The 16,385-nt window shown below is 42.2% G+C and overlaps 1 protein-coding gene across 1 annotated transcript; it reads left to right on the top strand.

Moving 5' to 3' along the window:
• Positions 1 to 3,863: 3,863 nt before the first annotated feature.
• On the top strand, positions 3,864 to 5,854 carry LOC114373463. The gene is made up of 2 exons (XM_028330930.1): positions 3,864 to 5,186; positions 5,711 to 5,854. The coding sequence occupies exons 1-2, from the start codon at positions 3,864 to 3,866 to the stop codon at positions 5,852 to 5,854; spliced, it is 1,467 nt and encodes a 488-aa protein (XP_028186731.1).
• The last annotated feature ends 10,531 nt before the right edge of the window (positions 5,855 to 16,385 follow it).

The following is a 16,385-nucleotide window of genomic DNA, read 5'->3' as shown; positions in this document are numbered from 1 at the left end:
TAAAAGAGTAGGGAAGAAGGAGACAAACACACAAGAGTTTTTATACTGGTTCGGCAACAACCCATGCCTACATCCAGTCCCCAAGCGACCTGCGATCCTTGAGATTTCTTTTCAACCTTGTAAAAATCCTTTTACAAGCAAAGATTGACAAGGGATGTGCCCTCCCTTGTTCCCTGTGAACAGCCTAGTGGATGTACCCTCCACTAGAACTGATCCACAAGAGATGTACCCTCTCTTGTTCTCAGTCAAACCCAAGTAGATGTACCCTCTACTTGTACCACAAAGGATATACCCTCCAATGTGTTAAGTCAAAGATCTCAAGCGGTTAAACCTTCGAAACTTTGTGAATGGGGATACAAAAGAATTCTCAGGCGGTTAGTCCTTTGAAATCTTTTGTATATGGGAAAGGGAAGAATCAAAAGAATTCTCAGACTGTGTCGTTTAGAATTCTTTGACAAGGAAGAAGGGAGACACAAAACAATTCAGGTAGTTAGTCCTTTGTTCTTTTGGAAAAGGAAGAAGAGAGACACAAAAAGAATTCAGGCGGTTAGTCCTTGGCGAATTCTTTTTGGCAAAGGGAGAAGAGAATGAAAAGGATGAATAACACAAGTTTTCAAGGTTTAGAAAACCTGAAAACTTTTGGAAAGCTTTTGAAAAAAGGAAGAAGAAGTTCAAAGAGATTCAAAGATTGTAAAGGATTGTATTGTAAAGGTTGTTCAAGATTAATTGAAATGCAAATCAAAGTCTTTCCTTTATAGACTCTTCATGTCTGGTCAAGATGACCATTAGAAGAGTTATGACTTTTAGAAAAACCTAAAACCAATTTGAAAAAGTCATAAACTATTTGAAGAGTTACATCTTTTGATTTATTCAGAAATTATCACTGGTAATCGATTACCTTATCAGTGTAATCGATTACACAAAGCTTTTTTGTGAAAGAATGTGACTCTTCACATTTGAATTTGAATTTCAATGTTCAAGCATACTGGTAATCGATTACCAAAACATTGTAATCGATTACAACATTTTGAAATCAATTGGAACATTGTAAATTCAGTTGAAAGATTTTTGAAAACCATTTTGCTACTGGTAATCGATTACAATAATCTGGTAATCGATTACTAGAGAGTGAAAACTCTTTGGTAAAAATGTTTTGAGAAAAATCCATGTGCTACTCAGTTTTTGAAAAAAAAAATCATACTTATCTTGATTAAGTCTTCTTTTGATTCTTGATTCTTGAGTCTTGAATCTTGATCTTGATTCTTGGAACTTGAATCTTGAAACTTGATTCTTGATTCTTGAAATCAAACTTCCTCTTTGAACTTTGAAGTGTTCTTGATTCAATCTTGAACTCATCTTTGATTCTTGAGATCATCATCTTTGTTATCATGAAGTGTTCTTGACCTTTGAGCTTTTTGTCATCACCTTTGTTATCATCAAAACTTCTTTAAATCAATCTTGATTCATAATGAAGCTTGCTTCTACAATCTCCCCCTTTTTGACGATGACAACTTCTGAAATCCAGAAACACATACACACACTTTTTCCTAGTCGATCACTCACATAAATTTCCATTCTCTCCCTTTGTTTTTGAATTTATGCTTCTCTTAAAATTAAGTTAACTACTCATGTGAGTTGTTGATTTAATCCCTATTTCTCTCCCCCTTCGGCATCAACAAAAAGCCAAAGTACGTAACAAATTTGAAGTATGCAAATACAACTAGGCATCCACACAATATTCATGAAAAATATAAACCAAATCATGAAGCAAGAACCACGAATAGATCAAATATAAAATCCACATAGTCAAATAACATAATTAATATTTGTTCAAACATACCATGCACATAAAGAAATAGTAAATTGTTCAAATATCATAATAATAAAGCCAAATACTAGGCTGGAAATCAAAGTACTAATAATATTAAAATAATAGAAATCTAAGATGATGGTGGCGGCGGCAGTGGTAGATCAAAGCTCAAACGTATGTAAGACACATCTTCTTCAACCTGGGTGATTCTTAACTCTATCTCATTAAAGTGCATATCCACTTGTAATTCCAAAGTGTCAAACCTTTCACCAACAAAGGTTTGAAGGCCATCAAACCTGTCCAAAATCTTTGAAAGAAGACATGAATCTTCTCCATCATGTCCTTCTTCACCAACATGTCGAGCACCCTTCTTCACCCAAGAGCCATCATGCTCTTTTTGATAACCAAAGTGATGAGGACACAACTAAGGGCCTGGACCATGAAGCACTTGAAAGGCCCATGACCAGAGGCAGACTTAAACAGGCCCAACACGTTATAGAGACAAGGCTGGTCATTTGTATAGCTTCCATTGATGATGATTGAAGGCCCAAGTGGAGAAAGATGAAGGCCCAGAGGCAGAGGCACTACCAAGACTATTAATTGCTGCTGAAGGCCCAAACTAATTTGAAGGCCGAAGTTAAATATGTTTTTAGTTATAATTTTTATTCATTGTAATTTTGGCCCAAACTGTTTAGAAGGCTCATGTCTATTTTTATCTTTTTGTTCAGATACACTATAAGTATTGGTTTTTGTTTTCAATAAAGGGACTTTTGGCATTTGATAAAATTTGGTGAGAGCTTCTCTCTGGGTTCCTTGTTGAACCAATCTCAGACTCATCAAGGTAATCCTTGTGGCGTCTATCCTGACTTATCTTCCTTCACTAGAAGTGGCGTCATCCAAAACTCCATAGCCTCTATCAAACGATCCGCTCCTTGTCAGGTTCACATCATCTGGTATTAGAGCTTCGGCTCTTGATCCAGGTTTTATCCTATCCTATTCTTTTTTCTTTGTAATTTTTCCAGGTTCGTGTTTTGTCCTTGTTCTGTTATTTGTTTTCTTGTTTGTGTCTTTCTTTCGTTCTTGTTCTTGTTCTTGTCACGTTTTTTGTTCTTGTTCTTGTGTCTTTCAGACTTTGTGTCCAAAAAAAATCTGTTTGAGTTCTGTTTGTGCCTGTCGTATTGTATTCTGTCTTATGTTCATAACTTTTGTTTCAGCCTATTCGAATTTTGTTTGGGTAAAAATTGCCTAATTGTCGAATTGCTAAACTGTCAAATTTGCTTAATGATGATTGCCTATTGAACGAATTCTAATCGCTGGACGTCTGCAAAAAAAAAGAGAGAACGAAAAAAAAGAAACAGAAAACAGTTGCAAAAAAGAAAGAAAGAAAGAAAGAAAAAGAAACATAAAACAGTTGCAAAAAAAAAAGTTTGGAAGAGATTTCGGTGTTTGATCTTTGAACACAAAATTAAGGCAGTTAGAGGCATTTTTGAGAAAATTGTGGGGCCAAATTTTGGGAATTTGCCCAGGGATTCTCCTCTGAATTCTGAGCGTTTTGACATATAGTGGGCCTCAAACGGACAACCGTAGCAAAAATTATGAGCATTTGAAGTTTGCTTGTCATATATGTTATCTTATCTGTTATCCTACCTAATATCTTATTTGTTATCATATCTGTTACCCAAATTAAAGCTAATCTGTTATCCAAATCCAATCTAATATATTATCCAAATCAAATCTAGTCTTTTATCCAAATCAAATCCAATCTGCTATCCAAATCAAGTCCAAGTTGTTATCCCAAATCAAATTTGTCTGTGATCATTATATTGTCTTTCCTTTTATTTTATATTACCTTGTGCGTCTAATTTGGTCCATCCAGGAACTTAAGAGGGAACACGAGTGGTAAAAGGCAAGAGGGAATACATTGCACCAAAGCCTATTGAGAGCATCAAACATGAGTGTACTACCATCTAAGAGTTAAGCACGTGAATAGAGTGTGGTGCGGTCCTGAAACCTTAATAATTTTTATTGCAAACTCTTTTTTTTCTGTTGAATTATGGCTGGAGCAGGTGGAGATGGTGGTGATGAGTATCATCAGTTGGACGAAGCTCAGCCTCTATTACGGGATGCAATGAATGCACAGATGCAACGTTTGCTGGACCGTAACAATGGGGAGGTCTTTGGACGACTAGAATTTTTGAAGAACCAAGCCAATCAGAATGCTAGACGAAATATAGGTGGGAATAGAGGTAACAATGGCGGTAATGACCGGCCGAGGCAGAATCGGGTTGAGGGAGTAAAGCTCAATGTTCCTCCCTTCAAAGGCAGAAGTGATCCAGATGCCTACCTAGATTGGGAAATGAAGATTGAGCATGTATTTGCCTGCAATGACTACACAAAAGAGCAGAAAGTCAAACTAGCAGCAACTGAATTCTCTGACTATGCCCTTGTTTGGTGGCATAAATACCAGAGAGAAATCCTGAGAGAGGAACGGCAAGAGGTAGATACATGGACTGAGATGAAAAGGGTGATGAGAAAAAGGTATGTGCCCACTAGCTATAACAGAACCATGCGACAGAAACTCCAAGGGTTGTCCCAAGGGAATTTAACTATGGAAGAATATTATAAAGAGATGGAAATGGCGTTAGTGAGGGCCAACATCGAAGAGGAATCCGAAAACACAATGGCTCGTTTCCTGAATGGTCTAAACCCTGAAATCAGAGATGTTGTTGAATTACAGAAGTATGTGGCGTTGGATGACTTGTTACATAGGGCACTCCGGGTTGAACAACAAATTAAAAGAAAAAGTGCAACAAAGAGGAACTCACCCAATACTTACAACCAGAACTGGGCCAACAGATCCAAGAAGGAGGGAGGTAATTCGTTCCACCCTGCAGCCACATCCCCGCAGGGAAAGTCAGCAGCGTCCAGTGTAGGTGGAAGCAAACATAACACCTCCACTTCCTCATCCAATACTGGAACCAGAAACATAAAATGCTTCAAGTGCTTAGGCAGAGGACATATTTCTTCTGAATGTCCAACCAGGAGGACCATGATCATGAAGGCTGATGGAGAAATCACTAGTGAGTCTGAAATTAGTGAAGAAGAAGTGGAAGAAGAGTATGAGGAGGAAGCTATGCAGGGTGATATGCTGATGGTGAGAAGGTTGTTGGGAAATCAGATGCAACCACTGGATGACAATCATAAAGAAAATATTTTCCACACCAGGTGTGCAATTAATGGTAAGCTATGCTCTTTAATTGTTGATGGAGGAAGCTGTACCAATGTTGCAAGTTCCATATTAGTGACCAAACTGAATTTGGAAACTAAGCCCCATCCTAGACCATACAAACTTCAGTGGCTTAGTGAAGATGAAGAGGTAAAAGTGACTCAACAGGTTGTGGTGTGTCTCACCATTGGGAGATCACCATTGGGAGATATAATGATAGGGTGTTGTGTGATGTGGTCCCAATGGAAGCGACCCATGTGCTGTTAGGAAGACCGTGGCAATATGATACCAAGGCAGTGCATGATGGCTTCACCAACAAAATCTCTTTCAAGCAAGATGACAAGAAAATTATTCTCAAACCGTTATCCCCTAGAGAGGTTTGTGAGGATTAGATAAAAATGAGAGAAAAGAAAAAGAGTGAGACACTTGAGAGAAAAAAGAGTGAAACACTTGAGAAGGAAACAAGAGGAAAGAAAAAGAGTGAAACACTTGAGAGGGAAAAGAGAGAAAACAAAAAGAGTGAAACACTTGAGGGCAAACAGCTTTGTTTAGCAACAAAAAGGGAGGTAAGGAGGGTGCTTTGTGCGAGACAACCCTTCTATTTATTATTTTCTCAACGTCAGATGATGCATGCTAACCCAATTGATGAATTTAAATTTCCTTCTGGTATTCAGTCTCTTATGCAGGATTTTGATGATGTGTTTCCAGAAAGTGTACCGGATGGTTTGCCACCATTTAGGGGAATTGAGCATCACATTGATCTCATTCCAGCAGCATCCTTGCCCAAGTGTCTGAATTCCTATGCAAAGGTTGGGTGAGAGATAGTATGAGTCCGTGTGCTGTACCTGTCATTCTAGTACCCAAGATGGACGGCCCATGGAGGATGTGTTCTGATTGTAGAGCCATAAACAACATCACCATCAAGTATAGGCATCCAATCCCCAGGTTATATGATCGTCTTGATGAACTGTGTCGCAACATACCCCTTTGCGGGCGAGTGAGGCGAGGCTCACGGGTGCGCTTTCCAAAGGAGGAAAGATGTGCGGAGTCGCCACCAACGTTTATTTGTGGAAAACGTCGGAAAAAACCAAAGGAAACCGGTCACAACGAAATTTCTAAGTTCGGGAGTTGTATTTACGTTCGAGGAAGGTATTAGCACCTCTCACGTTTGTCTCAAAGGACAACAGCCTATGTTTTAGAATTGTGAAATTGTGTTATCTTACCTTTTATTTCTTTTTTATTTTTGAGGTCGACAAAAGCGGGGCTCTAGCTCCTACGTACCCTCCATCGAAGAGGAAATCAGACCTACGTAGTTCTTTTTAAGGGCGAATCAAGCGATTCTTTTTACTTGGAAGGTGGTCATTTTAAGGCGTTGGACCTTAAAAATGATCCATTTACTTGGTAAAAAAACTGAGATATTGAACTTTGCAAATCCTTTTTTTAGTGACTTTTTTGTGGACGAGCTTGACTTTGCGGGTTGATTTTAGCCTTAATTTCACTTTAGTTATTTAGTCAATTCAATTAAGAACGAGAAATCCCACAAAGAAATGTCTGATTGATTTTTCCGCTTTATTTTACTAAAAGGTATTTTTGATTATTATATTATTATTTTACCTCTTTTTTGATTTCCAACGTGGTTACGGCACGACCGAACGGTCGGAATTCATTTTAACAGAAATTAACGGATATTACAAATCAAATGATCGGTGGAAATTTATTTTATTTCTTGATTAGGCGAGAAATGACTTAAATAAATGACTGAAGCACGTCAAAAGGGGGTACGAAAAGTAAATGAAAATGAGAATAAAAGTACATGAAACAAATGGGGACCACCACAGATACATTGAATGAATTGAAAAGCTCGATTTGGGATACTTACCGATTGAAGACCGAAGAAAAATGAAGAACGAACGATGAATGTCGAAGAACGGTTGAAAATCTTCGCGTAATTACCCACGAAAATGTTACGAAAATGTTACGGAAGTGCCTCGGCTTGGATTTTCTTCACGGAAACAATTTTCCTCAGCAATTTCAAGAGAATACGAAGTGCCAAGAAGGCTGAACCCCTTCCTTCTTCATTCCTCCCCCTATTTATAGCAAAATAGGGGAGGAGCTTGCCACCCAGCTCGCCCAGGCGAGCCAGGTTGCTTCCTCCAAAAGCAACCGCCTTCTAGAGGAAGAATCTGGAAGGCCCAAGTGGGCCTGGTTGCTATTTACACCCTTTTTTTTACTAAATACACCCCCTTTACTTTTTTTGGTGATTCTTTTTCCGTAACGTTACGAAACTTTACGAATTTCGTAACGACACTTATTTTCTTTCCGTAAGGTTACGGAACCTTATGAATGATGTATTTACTCTTTTTTAGCTTTCGAAAAAGTTATGGAAACTCACGGATTGCGTAACAATACTTCCTTTTGGTTTCCATCACATTACGGAATTTCACAAATGGCGTAACCACGCTTCCTTTTGATTTCCGGCGCGTCTCGGGACATCACATATTGTGCAACAAAGGGTGCCAAGTACTTCAAAGCGGTCAATCAAAGGTTGCATGCCATCAAGCCATACCGGTTCCTACTTTTACTTCTTTCTTTCCCTCTTCGATCGCTAAGTTTACCAGTTCGGTCTCCTCTTGGTGAGGCTTCATTTCGCGTTCTTCCTGAGCGATCAACCTCTCCAACTCTGGTGAAAGGATGTCCTCTTCCTCTTCTTCGTTGATCGTTTGGCTTACATCTCGGTCGAAATCAATTGTCAAACCCTCGTTGTTAGGATCCTCAAAGAATCGACCCTCACATCTATACCAATTAAGACAAAAGAACAAAAACATGCAAAATGATATGAGAAAATGTGGAACTGCAAGAACAGATGAAACAAGATTTCTTTGTTTATTTAATAAGGTTAGTTTCACAAAACAAAAGAGAAAGGAAACTATAGCCTCTAATTACATTGAATCAGCAATATAGACCTCTGACTGGCTTACCACGCGCCAGTTCCCCACTTGGGAATCGGGATGGCATGGTCGCACGAAATTTGGTGGGTCTTGAGGGAACTCCTCTCCTATTGCTACCACCTCTTCCTCAAACATTATTCCAGCACTGGTGAAACACTGGCTAATATGGCCGGGCCATGCCCTATCCGCCCAGAATCTTGACAGCGCATTCCTCCTTCCCGGCATCCCGGGTTCATACCCCAACCCATATTTGTATGGGTTTCCCCTAATATCGACCACGTCGACATTCTCGAGGCCGTCCTTGCCCAGACCCATTCTAGGCTCATATCCGTGCTTGAGCATCACCCGTTCCACCATTATGGCCGCATTAGAGAGAGAAGGTTGCAGCGGGCTCGTCTCCACAGAGGCACAACTCACCACCTCGAAGGATTGGAAAGCTGTTTCCAAAGATTCTTCCGCTGCTTCTACATATGGTGCGGAGGAGGGGCAGCTCACCAACATATCCTCTTCGCCTGACACTATCACCAAAAGTCCACCAACCGTGAACTTCAATTTCTAGTGAAGCGTCGAAGGGACCACTCCCAGCGCATGAATCCAAGGTCTCCCCAAGAGGCAATTGTAGGCGGGATTTATGTCCATCACTTGAAACACCACATTGCAAGTGTGGGGGCCTATCTGAATGGGGATGTCGATTTCCCCCATCACTTCCCGCCGACTACCATGAAAGGCTCGTACCACCATCGAACTTGGTTTTAAACGTGATGCACTAAAAGGAAGCTTCTCCAAGGTGGTCTTCGGAATCACATTTAAACTTGAACCATTGTCGATAAGTACCTTTGCGACGACATGGTCCATACATCTTATAGACACATGTAGAGCCTTGTTGTGTCCTCTCCCCTCAACAGGAATCTCTTCTTCCGCAAACGCGATATAGTTATTGGTGGTTATATGATTAACGATGCCTTCAAAACCCTCAAATGAGATATCGTGTGCTACGTGGGCTTCGTTGAGGACCTTTATCAACAGCGCACGATGAGGCTCGGAGTTTATGAGCAGTTCAAGCAAAGAGATCCTTGCTGGAGTTTTATTCAGTTGCTCAACTACCTTAAACTCGCTTTGTTGGATGAGACGAAGGAACTCATGAGCCTCTTCCAAAGTCACCGTCTTTCCTTGAAGACCTTTTTTCTTTTCAGCCCCTCTTTCCACCGGAGGATCCACTTCTTTTGAGGGGGTGGCTACGTTTGCGGGCTCTTGGATCATGGGTGCCCTTGGAGGGCAATTCCGCCGAGTGAGGGGGAGCGAACACCCGGCCACTACGGGTTACACCACTGAGGCCGGTGATGTTGGTCACCTTGGCTGACAAGGAGTCAACTTCGGTTGCAACTCTTTCTCCAAAAGCGGGAGGGGTATACTTCCACGGAACGACCTTATTGCTTTGATATGCAATCGAAATCGGCTTGGGCGCTGTCCAGGGGTATATGGGCGTGGAGCCGGTCCCTTTCCTAGTGAAACATATTACTAGGGCTTTGGGGGTTGGGGGAACCTTCTTCTCTTCTGACTGCATGCAAATCTGTGGTTCTTCCCTCCCTCCTTTGGACACTTCGAGCTGCCCCCAGTCCTTGAGCCGCTGAAGCAATTCTTCCACCGCGGGAAGAACCACAGAGAGACCATGCATGCCGCTTGCAGCGACTGGTAGATGAACCGCCTAGATGTAGCCACATCTTCCAATCTCTTTGCCCGTGATGGCCCATCCTCTTTGATGGCGTTTATGCTAGCCCCTCCATGACTGGCTAGTGGGTTAGTTTTAACGTTAGGGCCCTCCTCTTGGAATGATAGCCAGCCGGCATTAATTAGGTGTTGCACCTTATATTTGAACGACAGGCAGGAGTCAATGTTGTGTCCAGGGGCTCCACTATGGTACACACACTTGGCATCCGAGTTGTACCACTTGGGGTATGGTGGCTGGAAGACCTTCCCGGGTATGGCCACCACCAAATGATTTTCCAATAATGAAGGCCACAACTCAGAGTATGCCATGGGAATAGGAGAGAAATCATCTTTCGGGGGGGTGCGCCGTGCATTATTATAGCTCGCGGAGCTCCTGGCTCGAATTGAAAAGTTCGGGGGGTTGGGCTGGTATGAGTTTTGGATATTTTGGGGTGCTTTCATCCATGTAGGGGCGGTGGTGACCGTGTGGGTATCTCCTTTTTTCCTCATGCCCACCACTGGGGCTCTTCTGTTGTTGTTGGGGGCCATGTTGGAGGCATATTCAAACTTGCCTTTTCTCAGCCCGGACTCGATTCTTTCTCCAGCGAAGACGAGGTCCGCAAAGTTAGCTGGCATGCACCCTATCAGCTTTTCATAGTAGAACGTAGGTAACGTATCTACCATAATTGTGATCATCTCCCTCTTGGTCATGGGCGGGACGACTTGGGCTGCGAGATCTCTCCACCTTTGGGCATATTCTTTAATGGACTCATGTTCTCGCTTGGTCATACTCTGAAGCTGGTTCCGATCAGGAGCCATATTCGTGTTGTATTGGTACTGCCTAATGAAGGCAGTCGCCAAATCTTTCCATGACCGGATCTGAGAAGCTTCCAGATTGGTATACCATGCCACTGCTGCTCTGGCTAAGCTGTCTTTAAAGAAATGCACCAACAGCTTTTCGTCCGTAGAATATGCCCCCATCTTTCGGCAATACATCCGAAGATGACCTTTTGGACATGTCGTCCCTTTGTATTTATCAAAATCTGGTACTTCGAACTTGGGAGGGATAACGATGTCAGGTACCAGATACAGATCCGCTAAATCCGAGAACGGGTAGTTGCCAAGGCCCTCTACCGCTCTTAGCCTCTCTTCAAGTGAATCAATCTTTCCCTTATCTTTTGCAAAGGGAACGGATTCATTTACGGGTGCGGGTGGAGACGGGACATGGCGGACTATGTTTGGTTGGGGTAATTCATGGGGGGCCGGATCTTTGAGGGGAAGTAGAGGGCCTAGATGGGCATCTCCTTCATCATCTTCTTGCAGGGGATAGTCGGCATAAGGAGGGAGTTGCCCCTCGAAGGTAGGGGCTTGGCTCAAATCTTTCGGAGTGGTATGGGGAGTGAAGTCCGGAGGCAAGCCATAAGGGTAAGCTTGAGGACTATACCTTTGACTGAACACCGTCGTGTTTCTATCTCGGCCCAAGTTTATTGTGAGTTGTAGCACCGGTTTCACTTCCCTTGCTGTGTTGGAAGCGGTCGCCGTGGTATTATCCTCTATAGTTTTCTAAAGCTTTAGCATGGCCTCCGTGATAGAAGCCATTTGATCTTTTAAGGCCGATAGGTCGGCCTTCATCTATTCTTGCACTCCCTCTTCATTATCCATTTTTCTAGATCGAGTGTTATAGGGGTGCCTCTACGCTTTCTTAGTTATTTTGAGTTCCCTAAAGAAACAAACAATGGTGAGTATGCCACCAAAACATGAATATGCTAATGAATGATCGGAGCACTTGGATCCACCTCAAGATTTTTAGATAACATGATGAGTTTCAGAACTTCTCGTTTTATAAGAAGGAACAAAGCTTTTATCTAGCCAAGATCATACAAAAGTGTTACAACAGAACCTAACGGTTTCTAATTATATGGGCCATCAAATCTATCATGTGTTGACAGTAATTGATTAGCCCGTGAATTTCCTCAGGGGCTGAACACACTTCAACGATGGCCTTCGCTTTGGCTAGTAGCCCCGGGAGGTCTTGACTTTCATTTAAGGTCAAGGCGAACCTATCCATCCACATAGTCGCTTCTTGATGCAATGCATCAATCACCATCCCTCTTGCTTCCTTTTCGGCGTACACTTGTGCGAAATCCTGTACTAGCTTTTGTTCATGGGTCACAGACTGATTCAACTCTTCCTTGTACTGCCCTATGATGGCTAGCATGCTTCGCTCCGTGGCTTCCAAGTGTTGAGCCAAACTCCTCTTGGATCTTGCGCAAGCAGCTAATTCTTCCTTTAAGATCATGCCTTGTACCCGTGGCTGGTCTCTTTCCTCCCTCCGGAGCTTGAGCTCATTATTGCTACCCCACAAAGCTCCTCGGAATTTATCTCGACCATGTTCTTCCTTGCGAGCCCTCTTGGTTTCTTGTTCAAGGGCTCTTTCAGTGGCCGTGTTTTCCTCTCATAACTCGGTGCACTCTTTCCGGATGTTTGTAGCGGCTAACTTGAATTTTTCTTTAGCGAGTCTTGCCTTCTCTAGCTCTAATTTTAGAGCTTGGATTTGTTCATCCTCTTCCGGAGCTTCGAAATTCTCCTCATTGACAACTTTCAATTTGGAGAGCCAATCTAACCCTCGCGTATGAACTCTTAGCCATTCATGATAGCCGCCGATGATGCCATTACGGATGCCCCTAAGTTCTTTATCCTTCCTCAATGGACTTCTCCACGCCTTGTGGACTCTTTGTACAACCTTGAGACTTTCTGCGCCGAAATCTCTCACAAGGAAAGGCGAGAGGCTCTCTTCCGTTGGCGCTCCCCTCACGGGGTACCCTAGCTGTCTTATGGCAAGTGCGGGATTATAGTTAATACAACCCTTCGTCCCTATCAACAGAACATTAGGGTAGTCCCCACATGAGAAGAGAACTCCCTCCTTTCCTTCCTTCCATCGAGGAAACCAATTAATTGTGTTAGCTCCTATCCCAGCCAAGTGTTGGTCCCAATCGACTCTTCTTTTTTTGACGCACGAGCGATAACTTTGAAGCGGACACGGGTGTCTTATGTCTTGTTGGAATAGGTGCGAAACCAACCACACACAGAGAGCGGGTAAGCAACAGACAATCCGTGCGCTGTTCTTCTCACACCTTCGGTCAAAGGTATCAAATAAGTTCGCCAAGATAGCCACCACTTGACTCTCCTTGCTATGGTGATATGCAAGGAAAGCATCAATTGTGGCAAGGTCCACCAAACCGTCCACGTTCGGAAAGAGGGCAACCCCAAAGATCAGCAAAGCTAGTATATCCGCAAACGGGACCCACTTCTCTTGGCTTGCCATATCCCTTGCCTTGCCTTCCAAGTATTTTCGTGGCAGGCCCACTACACCGTTCCGAGTTTGCTTCATGCGATCCAACTTTTTTGCCGAATCTTCGACCACAGCTGCAATCTTACTCAAGGAGGGAAGAAACCCGGAGAAAAGATACGGTTTTCTTCCCCCAAGAGGGCATCCTAATATCTCCTCAAACTCTTCGACAGTCGGTACCATTTGGAAGTCCCTAAACGTGAAGCATCTCAACGGCTGGTCATAGTATTGGGCGAGGGATACAACAGCTTCCGTAAATACCTCCGCTGCGGTCAAATCTAAAATCTTTTCGTACACTTTGCGGAAGGCTTGCCTTTGGAGAGGTCCCATCAATCGTCCCAACTCCTTGAGGCTGGTGACATCTAGACCCTTAATCTTGACTTGATAAAATCTTTTTCCGTTTTGATTTGTCCCCATCATTTACCTAAAAATGGGGAGGATCAAGACTCTGATATGAATGATGCAATGCGTATGCATGAAACGGAAAGAAAACAAAACAAAGGGGTAATTTACATATACGAGACCAAAAAGATCCATCTTTTTAATACTACATTTTAGGCATTATGGCGCCTCAACGTAAGTATTAAAAAGTGACATATTACTCTAAAGAAAAAAATATCACTAGCACAACTATAATTTACGTGCTATTCGCAAAAAAATGCATGAGAACAAATGGCACGGAGCGTGTTTGCTCTATGCCCCTATTTGGGAACCTATAGGACAATATCTAGGGGTCTCTAATAACTACTCCCAACAATTCATAACTCACATGGCCGTTTTCTAGAGGTATCATCACTCAAGATAATAATATTGTGGCGGTATGGAATACCAGTGACAACATATTATAAAGAGAGAAAGCTCTAGATGAGGTTTCACTATTATCAAGCAAGTCGAAGACCTAGCATGATCATAGATTCACCTCCACTCCTTAGATTCCCATGAACCCGGGTATAGGATCCCTTTTTACTCAAACCCGTGGGTGCTTAGAATGCAGTGTAAACAATGCGAAATAGACTGCAGTTATTACATTTTACACAGTTCAATAAATGCACACACAAAGTTTCACAATTCCACAATTCCTTAAAATAGGCCAAACTCACTAAAAATAGTCCCCAATGGAGTCGCCAACTGTCGCAACATGCCCCTTTGTGGGCGAGCGAGGCGAGGCTCACGGGTGCGCTTTCCAAAGGAGGAAAGATACGCGGAGTCGCCACCAATGTTTATTTGTGGAAAACGTCGGAAAAAACCGAAGGAAACCAGCCACAACGAAATTTCTAAGTTCAGGAGTTGTATTTATGTTTGAGGAAGGTATTAGCACCTCTCACATTTGTCTCAAAGGACAACAACCTATTTTTTAGAATTGTGAAATTGTGTTATCTTACCTTTTATTTCTTTTTTATTTTTGAGGTTGACAAAAGCGGGGCTCTTGCTCCTACGTACCCTCCATCGAAGAGGAAATCAGACCTACGTAGTTCTTTTTAAGGGCGAATCAAGCGATTCTTTTTACTTGGAAGGTGGTCATTTTAAGGCGTTGGACCTTAAAAATGATCCATTTACTTGGTAAAAAAACTGAGATATTGAACTTTTCAATTCCTTTTTTTTAGTGACTTTTTTGTGGACGAGCTTGACTTTGCGGGTTGATTTTAGCCTTAATTTCACATTAGTTATTTAGTCAATTCAATTAAGAATGAGAAATCCCAAAGAGAAACGTCCGATTGATTTTTCCGCTTTATTTTACTAAAAGGTATTTTTGATTATTATATTATTAGTTTACCTCTTTTTTGATTTCCAACGTGGTTACGGTGTGGCGTCCCCAAAATAATGACTGGTTTAATAGTAATGATTTAAATAACAAAAACCATGGTAAATTTTATTTTTCTTTTTATTTTTCATTTCTTTCTCTTTTCACAATAATTAGGTGCAGAAGGAAAATCCTCACTATAGAGTCCTGAATGGCCAGTTCACAACTCTATTCGGAGTCATTTCTTTCTTACCACTCGTAATCTCTAAACTATTTTGTTGTTTCAAAAGGAAGAGTATACCAACCATTACTTTAGGTCGTCACGTGAAAATAATAAAATAAAATACGGTTAGTAAACTCCTTTGCAAATAAAGTTTGCTAATACTTTCTTTTCAAATAACAAGATTAAACATAACTACATTCATCATTTAAAAGCTGTCCAAAATATGGGAGTTTTACAAAATACATAGTGTCATCCAGAGCAAAGGTGTCCACAATGGTGGCTTCAGCCATATGTATACAATCATCAAATTCCTATACAATAGGTCTACCCGTACAAAAATAAAAGAGTAAACCTAACAGTCAGTCCTAGATACACCCACCCTCAAAAGTATATAAAACTAATCTAATGAGCTGTCTACTATGATGAAGAGCCTCCACTGATCGCCATCTCTCCAGGACCACTATCCTCCGTAGAGTCTGCCTCAGATGCCAACATGATGTCCTCGGGAGAATCCACCTCAGGGAGTGGGTCCTCATCACCCTCTAGAAAGTCAAGAGCATCCACAGCAGGCTCAGGAGGTAGCTCCTCGAGATCCTCCTCAGGGTCTTCCTCGGATGGCGTTACCTCAATCACTTGGACTGGCTCCACTAGACGGTATGGTGTAGGCGTGGGTAGTATCCACTCCACAGTACGCTGAAGTGTGCGCGCGGGTTCATCTGGATGCACCAATGAAGTAGCCGTAAATCGAATCGTGCCCCAAAATCGGCACCTCGTGTTGCCTTCGAGGGTCTCCCAAGCTCCCTCTAGGCACTCCATCTCCACTTGATCATGGATTAGCTGTGCCGCCATCACGATCTACAAGAAAGAAAAGAAAGGGGTAGACTCTTTCACGAGAATCTAACTACGCCGCAACACAATGCGTCTCATAACTACTACATGCAAGTAAAAGGGGTATCTTTAGGCTTTTCATCTCTGGTAATCGATTACACAGCCTTGGTAATCGATTACCAGAGGCCAAACTCAAATTACACAGCTTCAGGACATGAAAACCTGAAAAAGGCACTGTGTAATCGATTGGTAATCGATTACCAGTGGCCTATTCCTCTATGTAATCGATTACACAGACTGGTAATCGATTACCAGAGGCCTCCATAATCTTCCAGTCCCATTTCTAAGCCTGGTAATCGATTACACCCCTTGGTAATCGATTACCAGAGACCATCTTAGCTTCCTGTCTTCACTTTTAAGCCTTGTAATCGATTACCAGAGGCCATATCCTATATATCAATCAAAGTTCATAGCTGGCCAGCCACCACACAAGCCTCCTTGCTTTGTGGTCTTAGTTCCTTTTATTTGTTGACTGCCAAGAGCTCGCCTGCTT

The sequence above is a fragment of the Glycine soja genome, chromosome 2 (assembly GCF_004193775.1).
Source record: "Glycine soja cultivar W05 chromosome 2, ASM419377v2, whole genome shotgun sequence".
In the NCBI taxonomy this organism is placed as follows: domain Eukaryota; kingdom Viridiplantae; phylum Streptophyta; class Magnoliopsida; order Fabales; family Fabaceae; genus Glycine; species Glycine soja.
This window is presented reverse-complemented; position numbering and strand designations above follow the sequence as displayed.